The 19,905-nt window shown below is 56.2% G+C and overlaps 1 protein-coding gene across 3 annotated transcripts in view; it reads left to right on the forward strand.

The window, feature by feature from the left end:
* Window positions 1–19,905, forward strand: part of ZNF423 (zinc finger protein 423) — a 294,946-nt gene that overhangs the window by 145,048 nt on the left and 129,993 nt on the right. For all 3 annotated transcript variants that reach the window (XM_081806622.1, XM_081806623.1, XM_081806624.1), the window contains one exon: window positions 11,346–14,560. In XM_081806622.1, coding sequence (XP_081662748.1) covers window positions 11,346–14,560 — 3,215 coding nt within the window. The remainder of the gene's footprint in view (window positions 1–11,345; window positions 14,561–19,905) is intronic.

The following is a 19,905-nucleotide window of genomic DNA, read 5'->3' on the forward strand; positions in this document are numbered from 1 at the left end:
CACCACTATGACCTCACTGAGCTGCTCAGTGTCGAATGGGATCATGGGTGTGAAGCTGCTGGGCAGAACTTGAAATGCCACACAGATCAGGGCCTTTCCAATTAATGATAAAGTTATAGAGCAACCGCCTTATTTTCTTTAGCCAACGTTCATTGAATGCTTAGCAGCATCTACACATTACCCATTTTGTGATCCCCATCCAGTGGGGGCTCAGAGAGGTGCAGTAACTTGTCCATAGTCACACAGCCAACGAGTGGCAGCTCTGGCTAAGCAAGCCTGTCCTCTTCCCCGTGGCTCTGTTGTCTCCCCGTTACTCGCGTCTCCCTGCAATTGACCGAGTCTCTTTACGATTACGATTACGCTGATGGTTTGGGCTCCCGGAAGGTTTACTAAGGGCTTTGATGGCCACTGTTCGCTGTGAGGTGGTATTTCAGCACAATCCCGAGCTGGCTGGAAAAAGACATGCGGCCCCTCAGAGGCTACGTGCTAAGTGCCCCTTTGAGGCCAGGCAGGGAACTGGGTCCCACTCTTCACCCTGCAGGACCCGCTGGAGAAGCAGCTCCAAGGGCAAGAATAGCTTCTCCCTTTTCTCAGTGTTGGGCCGCTGACCTCTGCAGGCCTGTCCCCACCCCCATGCTGCCCGCCAGCCCCCCAGTGCCCCAACCTGCTTAGTTTTTATCCCCAAACTGAGAGAAGGATCCCCCCTTCCCCTCGCTGTGGTCTCACTGGGGCTTCTGAGATCCTATCCACAAAGGCACTCTGAGCTCCCTGGAGGAGGGGAGGGTGAAGATGAGCTGCTATTATCTTTGCTAATAGCATAGTTCTAATTTAAGATTTCAGGTAGAGTCACATCAGCTTCTGGTAGCCTCCTTGGGGCTCCTTGCCCTACCTCTAAGGAAAGACCCTCCAGCTTCCCCGTCCCCTTCCTTCCCAGGGTGGATTCTTGACTTCCCAGGGGTTGGGCCTCTATCCCTTACACCGTACCCCCATCCGTCCCTTTAAGGCAACCAAACATCTGCAGGCAGGACTGACCATCGCCATGACGAAAGGGGCTTTTTGTTTTTTTTCTCTTTCAAAGTGCTTCAGAGCAGCAAAGAATTGGTTTCGAGTTGCAAGTTTAGACAGTGACTGATGGACAGGTTGGGCAGAGAAGAGCATAGCAACCTAAGAATGCTGAGTGCTTTCTGTACCCCTCAGAGGACTAAGCATATGGAGCTGGCTCGACAAATATGTGCTCAGTGAAAAAAATACCTAAACCAGCAGTGAACTGGGATGCCTCCTACCTGCTGTTTCTCATTCCTGTACCCAGGGCAGACATCACTAATGGATCACAGACTCTTAGAGCTGCCAAGGCTCTCCGAGACCAATTCATCTGATTCCTTCTCTGGAGAGTTGGGGAAGTGAAGACACAAAGAGGGGATGTGCTTGCCTGTGGTTATAGTGCCAGAATCTGAACCCAGTCCAATATGATCTCATTCTCCATGGCCCATGGCTCCGTGCTCTGGGCTCACAGCCCCACCCTCTGTGCTCAGCATTCTACCCTCTGGCTGCGGCTTTGCCTTCTGGGCTGGAGGTTCCACCCTCTGAGTCATCCTTTTTTTTTTTTTTTTTCTTTTAATGAAAGGTAGCACATGTTTGCAGCTGAGTAGTTTCGTTTTGTTTTATTTTACTTTATTTTATAGATTTATTTATTTTAGAGAGAGACAGTGCGAGCACATGTGTGGGAGGTGAGGAGGGGCAGAGGGAGAGGGAGAGAGAATCTGAAGCAGACTCTGTGCTGAGTGTGGAGTCCGGTGCGGGGTTCGATCTCATGACCCTCAGATCATGACCTGAGCTGAAATCAAGACTTGGATGCTTAACTGACTGTGCCACCCAAGCGCCCCCAGCTGAGTAGTTTATTAGCCTGTTTCCTGCTGTAGAGTTTTGGGAGTCTGACAGCCTTCTTTCTTTCATCTCTGTCCTTTTTGGTACAAGTTGGCTGCGTTTCTGTGATATCGAGTTCTCAACAACCTTGTGGGTCTCCTGTGTATGTCATGGGGATCTACTCTATCAGACAAGAGGCTCCTCCATAGATATTCTCTAGATAATCCTATCTTTACTTTTGGCTTCTACTGAGATGGTTGCAGAGAAATCTCCCCAAATTTCCTAGATGCTCTCTGGTTTGATCTAGGGGATCTGTAGGCCACACACTTAATCTTTTCAAAGAGCCTTTCATGGGACTGAATACTCTGAGCTTTTGATTTTTCTGAGATGTTAGCATGATGTACAGTCATACCCTCAGCTTTCTCTCCAGTGTGCGCTTTCCTGTTGGAGAATCTCTTAATTATAATGTCTTTTGCTATCTGGGTAGGCTGAGGATTTCCAAAATGATCAATTCCTGGCTTGCTTTTCGTTTGACAGCTCTGTTGATCTAGCTCTTTCTTCTCGAGACGAAACCAGGCCATGCCTTCGACATTTTGCTTGGAAATCTCCTCAGCTAAATATCCATTTTTATCCGTTACAAGTTCTGCTTTCCACATAATTGTGGGACACAATTCCACTGAGCTTTCTGCCACTCTATAATAAGGATCTGTTGCCTCCAGTTTCCAGGATCATGTTCCTCATTTTCTTCTAAGCCCTCACCATCAGGGCCCTTAGTGTCTAAGTTTCTCTTAACAGTCTGGTCATGATGATTCGGGTATTTTCTATGACGATTTAGGTTTTCCTTTGTACTCCTTACTTCCTTCTGCGTCTTCACTAACAGGGTCATTAACATCCCTATTTCTTTCTTTTTTCTTTTTTTTTTTTTAAATATTAGAGTATCTTTTTTTTTTTTTTTCTAAGATTTTATTTATTTGACAGAGAGAGACACAGCGAGAGAGGGAACACAAGCAGGGGGAGTGGGAGAGGGAGAAGCAGGCTTCCCGCGGAGCAGGGAGCCCGATGCGGGGCTCGATCCCAGGACCCTGGGATCATGACCTGAGCCGAAGGCAGACGCTTAATGACTGAGCCACCGAGGCGCCCCAACATCCCTATTTCTATGAACAGTCTTTTTTTTTTTTTTTTTTTTTTTTAGGCGGGGAAGGGCAGGGATGAAAGAGAGAGAGAGAGAGAGAAAATCCCAAGCAGTCTCCACACCCAGCGCAGAGCCCGACACGGGGCTCAGTCTCACAACCCTGAGATCATGACCTGAGCCAAAATCAAGAGTCAGATGCTTAACCAACTGAGCCACCTAGGCGGCCTCTCATGAACAATCTTTTTAAGGCAATGTAGGCTCTTCCTACCATACTCCTGAGAATTCTAGCGGCTGCTCACTGCCCGATTCCAAAGCCGCTTCTGCACTTTTAGGTATTGATTATAGCAGCACCTCTCTCCTGGAAGCAAAATCTGTATTAGTTTCCGATGGCTGCTGTAACAAATGACCACAAACTTAGTAGCTTGAAACAATGAAAATTAATTTCTTATGGTTCTGTAGGTCGGAAGACTAATGCAGATCTCACGGGGCTAAAATTGTGGCGTCGGTGGGCCTGCATTCCTTTCTGGAAGCTGTAGGGGAGGATCTGTTTCCATGCCTTTCTAGTTTTTAGAAGCTGCCACCATCACTTGTCTTATGGCATCGTCCTCTTTTGCCTCTTTCTTCCGCATTTTAAGGACTTTTGTGATTACATTTGCCCTACCCAGATAATCTGGGATCATCGCTTTATCTTAAGCTCAGCTCATTAGCAACCTTAATTCCAACTGTAACCTTAATTCCCCTTTGCCATGTAATGTAACGTATTCATAGGTTTTGGGGATTTAGGGCACGGACATTCTTGGGAGGGGGGTAGTCATGACTCTTCTTCCCACAACCTCCCAGGTCAGTTCTGCCCAGTTCTGCTAGCATGCTTTATCCGCCATCAAGTGAGGAAAGAGGCCGGCTACCTTCACTGGTGCTTGGCCTTGGAGCCCGTCCGGCCTGCTAATCCACTTCAGGACATGAATTTGCCTTTTTGGCAGGTGGGATTGTAGAGTGTGGGACCTCTTCCTGGCTCTCCTTGAGCCATAGGTCCTGGCTCTGTGCTGGTCCATGGTGGGCCTCAAGAACGAGGGAGCAGCTTCTGCAGCAGGTTGGGCCTGAACCAGCATTCAGGGCAGGAGAGGCAACACAGTCTGGTGGTTAGTGAGTGAATGGGGCTGGGGGACATCTGTCACTCACTAGCAGTGTGTGCCCAAGGCTTGCTTTCTTTCTTGGAGCCTCAGTCTGCAGTTCTAAAGAAGGAGAATGTAGGGGGGCCTGGGTGGCTCTGTCAGTTAAGCATCTGCTTTCGGCTCAGGTAATGGTCTCAGGGTCCTGGGATTGAGCCCCGCATCGGGCTCCCCACTTGTGCTCTCTCTCTCAAATAAATAAATAAATAAATAAATAAAATCTTAAAAAAAGAAAAAAAAGAAGGGGTGCCTGGGTGGCTCAGTCGTTAAGCGTCTGCCTTCGGCTCAGGTCATGATCCCAGGGTCCTGGAATCAAGCCCCGCGTCGGGCTCCCTGCTCAACGGGAAGCTTGCTTCTTCCTCTCCCACTCCCCCTGCTTGTGTTCCCTCTCTCACTGTGTCTCTCTCTGTCAAATAAATAAATAAAATCTTTAGAAAAAAATAAAAAAGAAAAGAAAAAAAAAGAAGGGGATGGTAATAGTACCTACCTCCTAATGTGTGTAAGAATCAAATGAGAACATGCTAGCAAAGAACTTGGCTTCCAGAAAATGTTCCTTAAACAGTAAGTGCTGTGGTTTTTATGAGTTTAGTTCTGCATCTGTCTGCTGTGTGGTCTCAGTTTCCCCATCTACGAAATAAGATGAGTGATGGTCTGTTAACTTCCTCTCGCTTCCCTCCCCTCCCCCTTGCATTGGTATTGATTCTACATGTGTGGATGCCATTGAGTTGAGGAATATTCTGGGATGGATGGCCAGCTTTGGCGCCTGGTCGGAGTGCAAGGAACAGGGCAGGCACTCTGTCCCCCTGCTGTCTGTGAACTTGGTTCCCCTTAGGCCTGGCTGGAGACTAGATTCTGTCTCTGGGGGCTGAGCCCCTGATAGGCACTGAGATGCTGAGGATGCCCCCTATTCAGCTTGGGGGCTCTGGGTTGCTGGCCCCGTCTCCTGCTGGGCCTTTGTGTCCTGGGATCCAGGCCCCACTCACCTGGGGTTTGCTGGGAGGGGAGCCTCCGGTCTCCCAGGGAAGTTGACGTCACCGTGAGCTGGAAGCAGCCCCAGGAGAGGGCCTCCGAGCTTGCCCAGTGCCCCCATGTTCCCTCTGCTGCCCTAGGCTTCTAGGTGGTACAGAGACACAGATGGGTAGGTTTGAAGTTTCCCAAGAAGAGATCAAGAATATGGCCAGATGCCCTCCTCAGCTGAACTTGTATCATTTCAGTCTGGAAAGACACCTGTTTAGGTTCTGGCTGCCCCAAGGGGAGTGCAGTCTGTGGTGTGTCCTGAAGCACATTCACTCTTCTGAGTCCTCTTATCTGTACTTGAACAACAGGATTTTCGGGACCCTGCCTCAAGGCCTCCCTTTTCCGAGAGGATAGGCAGCTCCTTTCTTGGAGGAGGAAACCTGCTGGCTAAAGCCCTCTTCTTTAGCACTGGGAGTCAGGAGATTCCTTCCTCTGATTTGTTCAGTGCCCTTGGAACATTCCACGTGTACAGACCTGTGCTCATGGCAGACATCACCAGTCAATTTCAGCACTCATGTCTTCTGATCCCAGATATGGCTTTATAATCCTTCTGAATACAGTACTCTAGGCAAGCACTACCAATTTATCATCCTGGAAGTCCCCTTCTGTCTCTGGACCTTCTGTATCATACAGAATTGGCATTACATGGTCCCTGAGTCTGTGTTCCCATTTCTCTGAGCTGCGGAAGGGTCACTGCGATTCTGATTCCTGTTGCTCCTGATGGAGGCACAGGGGAGGCTCTACTTGGAGGACCATAGAGCTTGGTCCTGTGGGGACCTTATCTCCTTGGCAATTTTCATTTTTCTAAGGAAATGGGTAGTGGTGAGGAGACCTTTTGGAGCCTCATGAAGAATTGTCAGGCCTTTCTGTGGTTCTAATGGAGACAGTCTGGATGCTTGGAATCTTGCACAAAATGACCTTTATATTCATCCTGAAGGGACCTTGTAGACCAAAATTCCAACTTCCCATATTATAGCAGAGGCAGCCGAGGCCCAGAATTTCCTGATGGACTCTCTGTCCTGCTCTCCTTCCTCTGCCCTCAACACGTTCTCCCTGAGGCACCTTGCTTGCTGTTCCTCAGCCTTCTTTCATGGTCTGGAAGATCTGGTCAGTTTCTTTCACTTGGATGGTGCTGCCCAGCCCAGGAATGTCCTAGAAACCTGGAACCACTGGGTATCCGTGCTTTTCCCTTTCCCGTCGGCTGCAGGGCACTTCCCAGGGCGCTTTTCAGAACCATTTATTCCTCTTGCAGACCTTTGGTCGTGAGGGCTCACTTCCTCCTCAGCCGGTGTCCGCACTGCTGGAAGGTCCCCCCTTCTGCTCGCTCCTGTGGCCTGGGGGCCACCTGACGTCCCGCCTCTGTCCAGGCACTTCCTCGGCTGCCGTGGCCCTGATTCTCTGTGACAGGAAGAGCCAGGGGGTGAGGCTCCCAGCCCTTCTGGGCAGCAGCCACTGTGCTCTGCGCAGACAGGGTGTGTGAGAGGCGGTGCGGGCTGGTGCGGGCTGGTGTGGGGCGCCCAGCGCCGCCTCGTGAGCTTGTGGTCCGCCCTGTGCTTTCTGCTACAGATGCGTTCTGAAGCCCAGTTAATGTTCTTTTTGCTACTTAATTGAATTTTTATCGAAATTTCTCCCCTCTTTTATGCTTGTTTTGGTTCCCTTCCTGCAGCAGACAGCAAAAGCCTCATATAACCCATTTCCTACCAGGCCTTTTTGCAGGATTAGTCATTTTTAAATGATTTTAATCTCCGTTTTGAAAGTGATTTCTCTACTCATTTTGTCATATTACTTTGTAGTCATTCTAGGGGGAGGGGAAGCCGAGGGCCTGCATTAGTCACTGCTTTTGGCACTTGATCTCCTCGGGTGTCGGCTCCCCCCCTCCCAAAGGAAAGAAGCAGTGGGAAGTTGAGGGTGAAGGCACCGACTCAGAACCAGGCTGACTGGGGTTGATTCCTGGCTCTGCTGCCTCCCAGCTGTGTGGCACCTGGCAAGTTACTCAACCTCTCTGTGCCTCGCTTTTCTTACCCGTAGATGGAGATAATAATAGTACCCATCTCACTGGGCTGTCGAGAGAACTGAATGTGGTAACACATGCAAAGCTCTTAGAAGAATGCCTGGCAATAGTAAAAGCTATACAGGCATTTACTTGGAAGGAACAAGGTAGCTGGCTGAACGGGACTTTTCTTGGACCTGCCTTCTCTGTGGGTTCTGAAACATTCAAGTCGCAGGGGCTCCTGAGATTGCTTGTGCCCCATTTTTGCACCCCTTCCCTTTCTGCACCCCTGCCGGAGGAGGGTGTGTGCGGTCCCGGCCGTGCGTGCGCGTGTGGTGTGCGTGCACGTGTGAGAGGAACGGTACCACTGTAAGGCCGGGGGCCCTCGTCCTTTGCTGACATCCCTGCACCTACGTCCTGGGAGCTTTGGCCCCGGCGCATCTCTCCAGCCTGCTCCTAGAGCACTAAGCTGTGTGCCCCCAAAGCAAACTGCACTTGGGAGGGGTGGGCCGGCAGCAGCCAAGGTCAAACGTGTTTAGAACAAAAGGCTTTAAACAGTGCAGCCTGAATTTGGGGCTTTCTGCGTCAACACGCTCATTTCCCCCGATTGGGCCTTTTCAGTGTAAGGGGCCTTATGGTCATTTCCCTTCAGATGATTATAATCTCGGCAGTGGCTCTGTTGGTGGCTCCCAGAATAATGTGCTTTGCTTTAGTTTTGAAACTTGTTTGCAGAAAAATAAAGCCAACCAGGCTGCCCAGCCATGGGCCTTGGGGACTGTGGCGCAGGGCGGGTTGATTCTCCTTCTCAAAGTCTGGCGGGACCAGCGTGAGCAGAAGCCTGCGCTGCTGGGAGACATGGCGCTCTGGCCATGAGACCGAGGGCCAGTTACTCGCTTCCCTGAGCCTCAGCTTCCTCATCTCAAAAGTGGGGTGTCACCAGTGGTCGTGAGGATAGAAGGAATTAGCCGGGGTGGCGTGCCCAATAAGTGTAGTTGCTGGTATCATCAGCATTGGTGGTACTAATTAGTGCTAATTATGATTATTGGCCAAATAGTGCTTCTGGTGAATGGCTTTCTTTCTTTCTTTTTTTTTTTTTTTGAAGATTTTATTTATTTATTTGAGACAGAGAGAATGAGAGACAGAGAGCATGAGAGGGAGGAGGGTCAGAGGGAGAAGCAGACTCCCCGCCGAGCAGGGAGCCCGATGCGGGACTCGATCCAGGGACTCCAGGATCATGACCTGAGCCGAAGGCAGTCGCTTAACCAACTGAGCCACCCAGGCGCCCGGTGAATGGCTTTCTTGAAGTATAATTTGTATACCACAAACTTACCTTGTTTTAAGCGAGCAGGTAGCAACGTGGTGGATTTACAGAGCTGTTGCAGTGCTTACCACAGCCTAGTTTGGGGGCACTGCTATGATCTCACAAGGATGCCTCGTGCTCATTTGCAGTTTCCTTGCTCCCTACTCCAGCTTCAGGCCGCCGCTAATCTGCACATGTGCCTTTTTCTGGACATTTAATATAAGGGGAGTAATAGTGCTTTTTCACATTCATTTTTCACATCTGCTTCTCACATGCTTCCCTTTTCTCACATGTGGAAACTGAGGCGGAGAGGTTGAGAGGGATAACTCTGGACTGATGGATAAGCTGAGGAGCGGGGGGCTTTGAGTGCAGGGCTCTGCTCTCGTCCCCGGGGGCTGAAGGGCTTGGGAGCAAATGAATGCTGGCACAAAGACGTGTCCAGCCTAGGTCTTCTGGGCAAGGCGTGTTCCTTGTCTCACTCACCGTTGACCTGACCTGGGTTCAAGCCTGTGTCCTCCGCTCATCAGCCCTGCGAGCGCCTGCACGTCTCTGGTCTCTGGGGGCCCCTCCCTGAATGCAGATGGCAGGCTGGTTGCGGTCATGCTGTCAGGGGGCGTTAAATGAGAGGCAGCCTGTGACTGCCCTGGAGGCTGGACGTGGGGGTCCCCTTGCCTTTCTCCCTGATGCAGGGGTAATCTCATGCAACAGGTCTGCGGGAGGCGCGTCCAGAGCCATGTCCTGGTGCTGTCATTTCCTGGGGAAAGTCGCTGTGGCTGTGCCTTAGTCTCCTCATCCGTACAGTAGGAGGGGCCCTGCTCCCGCCTCACTGGTGGTTGTGAGAAAAGCGCTCAGCCGAGCACCAGGCGCCCGGGAAGGGCTCCCTGGCAGCTTGTGTGAGTCTGAGCTAGGGCATCAAAATAATCAAAAGTCATTTGAGCCTGGCTGGGGGGCGGGGGCCCAGCAGGTCCCCCAGCTGCCCCAGCTCCAGCCATCTCCTCCCTTGGGCCCCTCTGTCTGCACCCCACGGAACCCAGCTGGCATGAGCTGGGAATTGACCAGGCGGGGGCTGGGGCATCTCCCACCACGTCTAATCCGAGGAGCTGGCGGCGGCTGCATCCTTCCCTTGCCGTCCGAAGGGCCCTGTCATGGGAGGCCCCGGGGGAGCAGGTGCCCTCGCCCCGGGAGGACGTTCTGGGAGGTGCCCTGTGCCAGGCTGGGCGGCTGGGCTTCAGAGGTGGGGAGGCCTCCGGGAGGTACAGGACGCAGGGCTGGGAGCTTCGCAGAGAGCCTCATCCTCCCAGGCAGAGCTTTGCCGGTGCTGCCGGCTGGGGTCAGGGGCAAGGCCAGGGACCAGGGGGGCACATTGGGGTCGTGGGTGGGGTCCAGGAAAAGGCTCAGAGCCAGCGCTGAGGAGACCCCTCAAAATCCTGCCTGGGACAGCAGAGGCAACTGTGAGAGCCTCGGGGTATGGGACCCTCGGGGCCGGGGTCATACCCATGGCTGTGGTGAGTGCCACCAGGTGTGAGTGTGTGTGTGAGCCATAGTGGGAATCGGGTGTGTGAACGGATGTGTATGTGTGTCTGGGCTGCCTCTGGCCCAGACTTTCTGGGTTAGGTCTGTGAGGCTTTTTCTGGAGACTAAGCTCTGCTGGCCGGGGCAGTGGTTTATTTCCTTGGGGTTACAAGAGCAAGGTCAGTGCGGCTGAATCTGAGCTTTTGTTTGTCTCTCCCCTGCCCGTGGTAGCCTGCGGTCCGTTTCATTCATTATTAAGTTTTAAATCCACCTGACGCGAAACTTGAGCCGCAGAACTCACTCCGTGCGCAGGCTGGCTCGGCCTGACCCCCACCGGCCTGACCCCCACCGAGGCGTGGGGGAACCTCACCGGCTCTGCTCGCTGGGTCCTGGGTGCCTTTGTTTTGCCAGAAACGGCCAGCCCCTGGTTTGTTTAGGTTTCCCCTGAGGCTGGATGGGCCAGCGAAGGCCGGGGAGGGTGGGCCAGGTGCTCATCTGGGCAAGGACGGCCTCCCCTGCCTGCCAAGGTGGGTTTCAGGGCCATCTGGACCCCGGGCTCATCCCCTAGTCGCCCCGGATCAGGCCATCTCCCAGGGTCCTGAGCGGCCTTGGGGCAAATCCAGGGGTGGAGGGGGGACAGAGCAAGCACCCCCTCTTAGGATGGTTTGGGCTGGGAACGCCACAGATCCTTCTCAAGCAGCCTTTGCTTACTCCTGTTTGTGCTGCTGGGTCTGATGCCACGTGCCCGGGACTTGGGCCTCCCGGGTCTGTCTGCTCCCTGTAGCAGCAGACCCAGCTCCATCCCCAGATGTGGTGCAGCAGAATTCACTAAGGCACATTTTCATTTTTTTGCGGGGGGGGGTGCATTTTCTTTTCTTGCACGGTTTTGCCTATGCCCCTAAGGATAAGTGGAACCTCCCACCAGGACCAGGGGCTGGAAGGGGAGTCAATCCCCAGGACTCCTTCAGGTGAGGACCTGCCTCCTTTTGGCCTCTGGGACTGCCGGTCGGTGAGGTCATTTCCGGGGACTTTTTCGCTCTCCGGCTGCACCCCCAACACCATCAGGGAAGTGCTCGAGAGCTCACCTCCTGTGGGGGGTACGGTGTCCAGCGAGGCCCACGCAGGTGTCTCCGAGGAGGAAGACTTGTCTCCGTGTCTCCTCCATATCCTGCCACCCCTCTGCACACCAAGGGCCTTCATGTCCACTCGCTTCCGCTGAGCCCACCCCACCCCCGCCCCCAGGACTCCCTCCCCCGGCTCCCCCGGCAGCAGTCGGCGAGCTGTCGAGAAGCCGGCTCTGTCCTTGTTTCTGGGCGGCCCTGGGAATTGCCTCTAATCTCCTCTCCGCCTTCCCCCCCGCAGATGGTGACGACGACCCGCAACTCTCCTGGGTCGCCTCGTCTCCCTCCAGCAAGGATGTTGCGTCACCCACGCAGATGATCGGAGATGGGTGTGACCTCGGCTTGGGCGAGGAGGAAGGGGGCACGGGCCTGCCGTACCCCTGCCAGTTCTGCGACAAGTCCTTCATCCGCCTGAGCTACTTGAAGAGGCACGAGCAGATCCACAGCGACAAGCTGCCGTTCAAGTGCACCTACTGCAGCCGCCTCTTCAAGCACAAGAGGAGTCGTGACCGGCACATCAAGCTGCACACGGGCGACAAGAAGTACCACTGTCACGAGTGCGAGGCTGCCTTCTCCCGCAGCGACCACCTCAAGATCCACCTGAAGACCCACAGCTCCAGCAAGCCCTTCAAGTGCACCGTCTGCAAGCGCGGCTTCTCCTCCACCAGCTCGCTGCAGAGCCACATGCAGGCGCACAAGAAGAACAAGGAGCACCTGGCCAAGTCGGAGAAGGAGGCCAAGAAGGACGACTTCATGTGCGACTACTGCGAGGACACCTTCAGCCAGACAGAGGAGCTGGAGAAGCACGTGCTCACCCGCCACCCCCAGCTCTCCGAGAAGGCCGACCTGCAGTGCATCCACTGCCCCGAGGTCTTCGTGGACGAGAACGCGCTGCTCACCCACATCCACCAAGCCCACGCCAACCAGAAACACAAGTGCCCCATGTGCCCCGAGCAGTTCTCCTCGGTGGAGGGCGTCTACTGCCACCTGGACAGCCACCGGCAGCCCGACTCCAGCAACCACAGCGCCAGCCCCGACCCCGTGCTGGGCAGCGTGGCCTCCATGAGCAGCGCCACGCCGGACTCCAGCGCGTCCGTGGAGCGCGGCTCCACCCCGGACTCCACCTTGAAGCCGCTGCGGGGCCAGAAGAAGATGCGGGACGAGGGCCAGGGCTGGTCCAAGGTGGTCTACAGCTGCCCCTATTGCTCCAAGCGGGACTTTAACAGCCTGGCCGTGCTGGAGATCCACCTGAAGACCATCCACGCCGACAAGCCTCAGCAGAGCCACACGTGTCAGATCTGCCTGGACTCCATGCCCACGCTGTACAACCTCAACGAGCATGTCCGCAAGCTGCACAAGAGCCACGCCTACCCGGTGATGCAGTTCGGCAACCTCTCGGCCTTCCACTGCAACTACTGTCCCGACGTGTTCGCCGACATCAACAGCCTGCAGGAGCACATCCGCGCCTCCCACTGCGGCCCCGACGTCGGCCCGCCCGACGGCAGTAACGCCTTCTTCTGCAACCAGTGCTCCATGGGCTTCCTGACCGACGCTTCCCTCACCGAGCACATCCAGCAGGCTCACTGCGGCGTGGGCAGCGCCAAGCTGGAGTCCCCGGTCGTGCAGCCCACGCAGTCCTTCATGGAGGTCTACTCCTGCCCCTACTGCACCAACTCGCCCATCTTCGGCTCCATCCTGAAGCTCACCAAGCACATCAAGGAGAACCACAAGAACATTCCGCTCGCCCACAGCAAGAAGTCCAAGGCGGAGCAGAGCCCGGTCTCGTCCGACGTGGAGGTGGCCTCCCCCAAGCGGCAGCGGCTCTCGGCCAGCGCCAACTCCATCTCCAACGGCGAGTATCCCTGTAATCAGTGCGACCTCAAGTTCTCCAACTTCGAGAGCTTCCAGACCCACCTGAAGCTGCACCTGGAGCTGTTGCTGCGGAAGCAGGCATGCCCCCAGTGCAAAGAGGACTTCGACTCCCAGGAGTCCCTCCTGCAGCACCTGACGGTGCACTACATGACCACGTCGACCCACTACGTGTGCGAGAGCTGCGACAAGCAGTTCTCCTCGGTGGACGACCTGCAGAAGCACCTGCTGGACATGCACACCTTCGTGCTGTACCACTGCACCCTGTGCCAGGAGGTCTTCGACTCCAAGGTGTCCATCCAGGTGCACCTGGCCGTGAAGCACAGCAACGAGAAGAAGATGTACCGCTGCACGGCCTGCAACTGGGACTTCCGCAAGGAGGCCGACCTGCAGGTGCACGTCAAACACAGCCACCTGGGCAACCCGGCCAAGGCGCACAAGTGCATCTTCTGCGGGGAGACCTTCAGCACCGAGGTGGAGCTGCAGTGCCACATCACCACGCACAGCAAGAAGTACAACTGCAAGTTCTGCAGCAAGGCCTTCCACGCCATCATCCTGCTGGAGAAGCACCTGCGGGAGAAGCACTGCGTGTTCGACGCCGCCCCCGAGAACGGCACGGCCAACGGGGTGCCCCCCGCCGCCGCCAAGAAGGCGGAGCCCGCCGACCTGCAGGGCGTGCTGCTCAAGAACCCCGAGGCGCCCAACAGCCACGAGGCCAGCGAGGACGACGTGGACGCGTCGGAGCCCATGTACGGCTGCGACATCTGCGGGGCGGCCTACACCATGGAGGTGCTGCTGCAGAACCACCGGCTGAGGGACCACAACATCCGGCCGGGGGAGGACGACGGCTCGCGCAAGAAGGCCGAGTTCATCAAGGGCAGCCACAAGTGCAACGTGTGCTCGCGGACTTTCTTCTCGGAGAACGGGCTCCGGGAGCACCTGCAGACGCACCGGGGCCCCGCCAAGCACTACATGTGCCCCATCTGCGGCGAGCGCTTCCCCTCCCTGCTGACGCTCACCGAGCACAAGGTGACCCACAGCAAGAGCCTGGACACCGGCACCTGCCGTATCTGCAAGATGCCCCTGCAGAGCGAGGAGGAGTTCATCGAGCACTGTCAGATGCACCCCGACCTGCGCAACTCGCTCACGGGCTTCCGCTGCGTGGTGTGCATGCAGACGGTCACCTCCACGCTCGAGCTCAAGATCCACGGCACCTTCCACATGCAGAAGCTGGCGGGCAGCTCGGCCGCGTCCTCCCCCAACGGCCAGGGGCTGCAGAAGCTCTACAAGTGTGCCCTGTGCCTCAAGGAGTTCCGCAGCAAGCAGGACCTGGTGAAGCTCGACGTCAACGGGCTCCCCTACGGCCTCTGTGCCGGCTGCATGGCCCGCAGCGCCAACGGACAGGTGGGCGGCCTCGCCCCGCCCGAGCCCGCCGACCGGCCCTGCGCCGGCCTCCGCTGTCCCGAGTGCAGCGTCAAGTTCGAGAGTGCCGAGGACCTGGAGAGCCACGTGCAGGTGGACCACCGTGACCTCACGCCAGAGACCAGTGGGCCCCGGAAAGGCGCCCAGACGTCGCCAGTGCCCCGGGTAAGAGCCTGCCCCTGCTCCTCGGGGCTCCGCTGAGCTCTGTGTCTCCTCGTGGTGCTGCCTCTAGTAGCCCGGAGAGGCCGCGCTCTCGTGTGGCGGTCAAGTGCATCCGCTCCGTCGTAGACTGCGACGTGACCCCCAGGGCTGTCCGTTCCCTTCCCCGCTGTGTGACGTTGGCGTACGTTATCTATCTCTCTGGGCCACATTCGTCGAGGGCTCATCCGCAAAAGGGGGGGTGACAGTCATCCGGACGTCATAGGATTGCTTTTAGGGACCCGTGGCGTAAGATAAGTAAAGGGCCTGGTGCCCTGGCTGACACACGGTTATAAGTGATTATCGCCTTTCTTACAGATCTGGGGTGGACTTACTCGCTTGTTTGCTGAGTCTCCTTGGGTGAGTCCCTTTGCTCTCTGGGCTTCAGATTCAGGATTCTTTTGATAATCCATAGCCATCATCTATAAAGGGCTCAGGACCTGCACTTAGTTCGGGCCGATCGTGCTAGCTGTATGCACCAGCTGATACTGTTATCGTCCACAGCACACATTATAGTTAGGGCAGTTGCTGGTGCATGGAAGACCCTAGGAATGGTTCCCGTGACTGTTCTCCTTCGTGGCTGATGGATCCTTTCAGTCGTCATCAGATTTGTCCCGAGCACCCGTTATGTTTGGGGGGCGGGCGGTGCCTGGCAGTCGAGGAGAATCAGAAATGGACTCTACCTTGGGGGCTCCCAGACAAGGGGGAGAGCACAGGCCCACAGCTAGTAGGTTTCAGGGAGGCAGGGCAAGTTCGGGCTGCTGGAGGGTCCGCATGGGCTGTGGGGCCAGCGGCCAAGGTGGTGGTGGGCCTGGAGCCTGCGTGGCTCCTGGCTTGTCAGGCAGGATGGGCCCGGGGATTCCCAATGAGTCTGTTGTCTGTTTCCAGACTGGGGAGGTGCCAAGTGGATCTCGGGAGTATGCTTCCCTCGAGGGTCACTGCTGGTGTCACAGGCAGTAAGGCAGAATTTGGAGGAGGGCCACCCGCTGCAGGTGCCTGCTGGAAGACGGGGAAGTAGCCCTGGCTGTTCCGCTCCGGGAGCAGAAGTGGGATCAGAACTGGGGCCTGGGACTCTGGGACTTGGAGGGCGAGAATGAGAGAGAAGGAGGGCTGGAGAGAGTGGAAGGGGAATGTATTATGGAGACTGCCTCTGGCCAGGGGTCCCCTAGGACACTGTGCACCGGCCCTGGTCACCACCTCTCAGCTCTGCTCAGCTTCCACTGGTGGGCGGGGTTAAAATGAAAATCTGCCTCCTCCAGGACCCACCAGGGGTTCCATCTCTCCGGGCGTCTGTCCTCACCTATAAAGCCAGAGAGTGAGGGTGATAATAGTAGCAACACATAGCGACAGGGTCTGTGTCCGGGGCTGACATCACCGGGCAGGCCCGGGGGAGGGGGGAGCCCTTCCGGGTTTTTAACGAGCATCTGCTGTGATTGGTCGGGGTTCGTGCCTCATCCGTGGTTAGATATTGTGACTGTGCCGACCTCCGTATGTGGCCTCGAGCTTTAAGTGAGCAAAGGAAGTGCTGGGCGCACAGGAAACATCACTTGCTCTCTCTCGCGTTTATGATCACAGCTCACACTTACCGAAGGATAAGGATGTGCCGAGCACTTTCTGTCTACGCCGTGACACTACCTTTACGGATGAAGAAACGGAGGCACAGAACCGTTGGCCGTTATTAGCCCCCAGCTGTCAAGAGGCAGAGAAGGGATTTGAACCCAGGGAGCGTGGGCCACAGCCGAGCGAGCTCTTGACCCACATTCTGCCCGGCTCTGGAGCCCATCCTGGTGGCAGGCTGGGGTGGGGTCTGGGATAGTTGCCCCCCTCGTTCAGACTGTGGGACAGTGTGGCAGGGCTGGGGCCCGGTACACCGTCCTCCCAGGTGCACCCCAGCCCCATCCCTGCCTTCGCACACTGCCCACCGTGGTGCGGGGGCTCCTGCGAGCCACGGGGCTGCTTCTGGTGCCTCCAAAGCCTTGAGCTATTGCAGCCGGCCCCTCCCCAGTCTCTGCCCTGGATTCTGCATCAAGGACCACTTCATGAAGCCCCTAGTGTGTGCGTAAAGGCTCTTTATCATTTCCGTGGCAACAACCTGGGAGCTTTGCCGTGACCTCTGTTTTGGCAGAGATGGTCCCCAGGCTCAGAAAGGGGGAACCATCTACCCGGGGATGCACAGCTCTACCTGCCAGCTCAGGGATTCAAACCCGAGGGGGCTTGTTTTCTGGGAGCCCGACAGGCCTACCTCTCCCTGTCCCAGGCCTTGCGAGAGAGGAGGTGAGCAGACCATCACATCTAGAGGCCTGGGCAGATGGGCCGTTTGCAGAAAGGAGCTAGACAAAGCATGGAACCTCCCCAGTGGAGGCCCAGCCTCTGGGGCCTTGCCCCCTGCCTGGGCACGCCTGGGGGCAGGGGCCCAGCTGTCTGTTCACCCACCCCTCGCTCCCCTAGGACTCACGCATGCAAGAGCAGACTCTGGGGGCCGAGCGAGGGCTTGGGGGCTGGCAGGCTGGGACCCTCGGGAGTGTATCCATAGCAACCAGCTCTCAGAGGACTGGGTTCCCGTGGGGCCGAGGCTGCTGTCGGCTGGAGCGGGGAAGCATGGAGGCTCCAGCCCCACCCCCTCCCCAGCTCTGTTTATGGGTAGTAACAACATCACCCCAACTCTAGGCCAGTGTGGGCAGATCCCAGCCCGCCATCGATTCCCCAGGTCCTCACAGTGCCAGCTGGGGCAGCCTCGGTGCTCTCGCACAGGTCAGAGGGCTTGGCCAGGCCGCACCAGCTCTCTGTGCCCTAGCCCAGGACCGTCTGGGGTGTTCTGGGACACGGAGCTGAGAAAAGCTGCTCAGAGAGCGGCTCCGGACGCAGCCTGCCTGGCATCAAATCCCTGTCCCCTTGCTCAGCAGTGTGGGGCTCTGGCCAAGTGGTTTAGCCTCTCCAAACTCCACTTTCTCCACCCTTAAAGTGGGGCTTCCCAAATGATTGTGAGTCTTCAGAATGAACAGAGCCTGCACATAGTAGGTGCTCAGTAAATGTGAGCTGCCATCACGATCGTGGAAATTCAGCAGCTATGGGCTGTCTTTCCTGTCGTTCCCACTCTTCTTGTCTCCTGTCTGCTGGTCTCCAGCGTGTTCTCCCTCTGCCCTGGGCTCTTCTCTGAGCTTGCTGGGGCCACACAGGGGGAGGCAGCCCTGGCCGCAGGCCCCAGGGCTCAGCTCTGGTTCTCCTGGGCTGGGCTCTGGGGAGGGGGCTTATGACAGAGGAGGCGCTTTGAATGCCAAGTTCTCTCTTTCTATAATTATGTCTCCTGGTGGGGCCTGAAGCTCCAGAGGAGGAGGGGCTCTCTGGGGGATAGAGAAGGGGAAGACAGACCAAGAGGAGGTATTGGGGTGAGGACGGGGTCCGGCCAGCATTGCAGTGGGAAGGAGACAAGAGAGAGTCCTCACCTGCTTGTCCCTGAGCTCACGTTCCCCTGACGTGGAGGACCAGATGGCCCTGGCCAGGTGCCTAGCGTTCAAGGCCGGAAGGGCCGTCTCGGCGTGGGGGCCTCTGGGAATAACACACGAGCTTTAGTGAATGTTGGTGCTGGTGAGGCTGCGCGTGCGAGTGCACACGGGGACACTCGGGAGTCTGCTGTGACCGCGGGGGTGTGTCTGGGAGGGGTCCATGCGTGTGCTCGTGCGCACACCGGGTGTGACGGATATAGCCACCGGGGGTCCAGTGACAGAGCCGAAAGCCTTTGTGTCTCGGGATGAGTTTGGATACGTCGACGTGTGTGAGCTTGTGGTCGTGAGGACGTCCCCACTGCTCTGTGGCTGTTGTACCCGTGTGTCTGTGTTACAGGGAGCAGGTTGCTGGGTGTGTGGCGGGGGCTGGGGGTCTTGTGTGTTGACAGCGAGTCGGGGTGAGGGAGGGTACATACGTCTGTTTGCATGTCTGTGTGTGTCCTCGTGGGCACGTCCATACCCGTGCATGCAGGCTGTGTGTGTGTGTGTGTGTGTGTACATCCAGGCTCTTGTGGTCAGCAGCGTCCCTTCCCTTGGGAATCCCCTGGAGTCTTTCTCCCCATCAGGAAGGGCCCAGTTATCTGCAGTCTTCTTCCTACTGCCGAGGGGGTGGAGGAGCCCTGGGGATAGCTTCTCATTCTGCTCGGCCCCTGGTGATTTTTTTTTTTTTTTTTTTTTGCCAAGCATAGCGACCCCCTTCATTCACCTCCCCCTAGGAGGAACAACCAAAATCACCTTAATCGTGGCCCGTCCTCCGCACTGGTCTGGACCAGCCATGGCTATGGTGTGGCCTCCACGGACTTCTACCCAAGCAGAACCATGGAGAGGGCACATGGCCTTCCTTGTGCAGCAGGCCTGCTCTGGGCTTCCTTGGTGTGGAGATTCCTGGGGTGTGTTTCATTCTCCCTCACCCCTCCCTGCCTCTCTCCCTCCCTCCCTTCCTTCCTTCCCGCATCAAGGGGGTGGGGTACACATGTGGGAAGGAATGAATGATTTTGACAATGGAGAGACCCAAGATCATTGCTCTCCATGAGCAGAGACGTGGAGTTGAGCTGAGATGGGGGCTTTGGGCCTGTGTCCCCCCAGAAGACCTCAGTCCCCACTGTCTCCTCTGACCTGAACATCTCTTCTGTCTCTTGTATGGCCAGAATCCCCAGCCCTGTCTGGCCCTCCAGCCTCATGCCATTCTGCCCCGGGGCATTTCCAGGCTAAATGCCTGCTTCTCTGCCACTCTTCTGAACCCCTGGGTCTTTTGCAACATTGGGGGAAGAGCCCCGGTCTTATCAGAGCGGGTTCTGGAGGCTGAGCGGAGACATTGCCTCTGGAACCGAAGCTCCCAGCACCAACAAAGACTGTTGTTTCTTCACTCGTGTGTTCCACCAGCATTTGCTCAGCATCAACAACCACTGTAATAAAAGTTAAGTCATTATGAGGCACTCGGTCTGGGACAGGCCCTGTGCCCGGTGCTGAGGATCCAGCGTATAGAAGTCCCATCTTTGGTTCTCTTTGTTCCTTCTGTCCTAGTAGAGTGCTTTGCAACATAGTATTTGCAATTTTGCTCGTTTGTTCAACAGATGCTTCCCAAGCAGGGAGTCTCTGCTGGCCGTGGGACCTCACAGGTGGACGAAACACATCCTGGGCCTCTGGGTGCTCGTGGTGCAGTGGGGGGAGCAAACAAGTCAATTAGACACAACAAATCTGTGTGCTGATGAACTAGATGCTTAAGCATAAGCTCGGGGGCCTGGGGAGGCCCCGAACTCATCCCTGGGTGGGAAGTGGAGGCTTCTCAGCAGAGGTGACATTTGAACG

Source organism: Leptonychotes weddellii, chromosome 16 (assembly GCF_054177405.1).
Source record: "Leptonychotes weddellii isolate Sample4059 chromosome 16, ASM5417740v2, whole genome shotgun sequence".
Taxonomy (NCBI): Eukaryota; Metazoa; Chordata; class Mammalia; order Carnivora; family Phocidae; genus Leptonychotes; species Leptonychotes weddellii.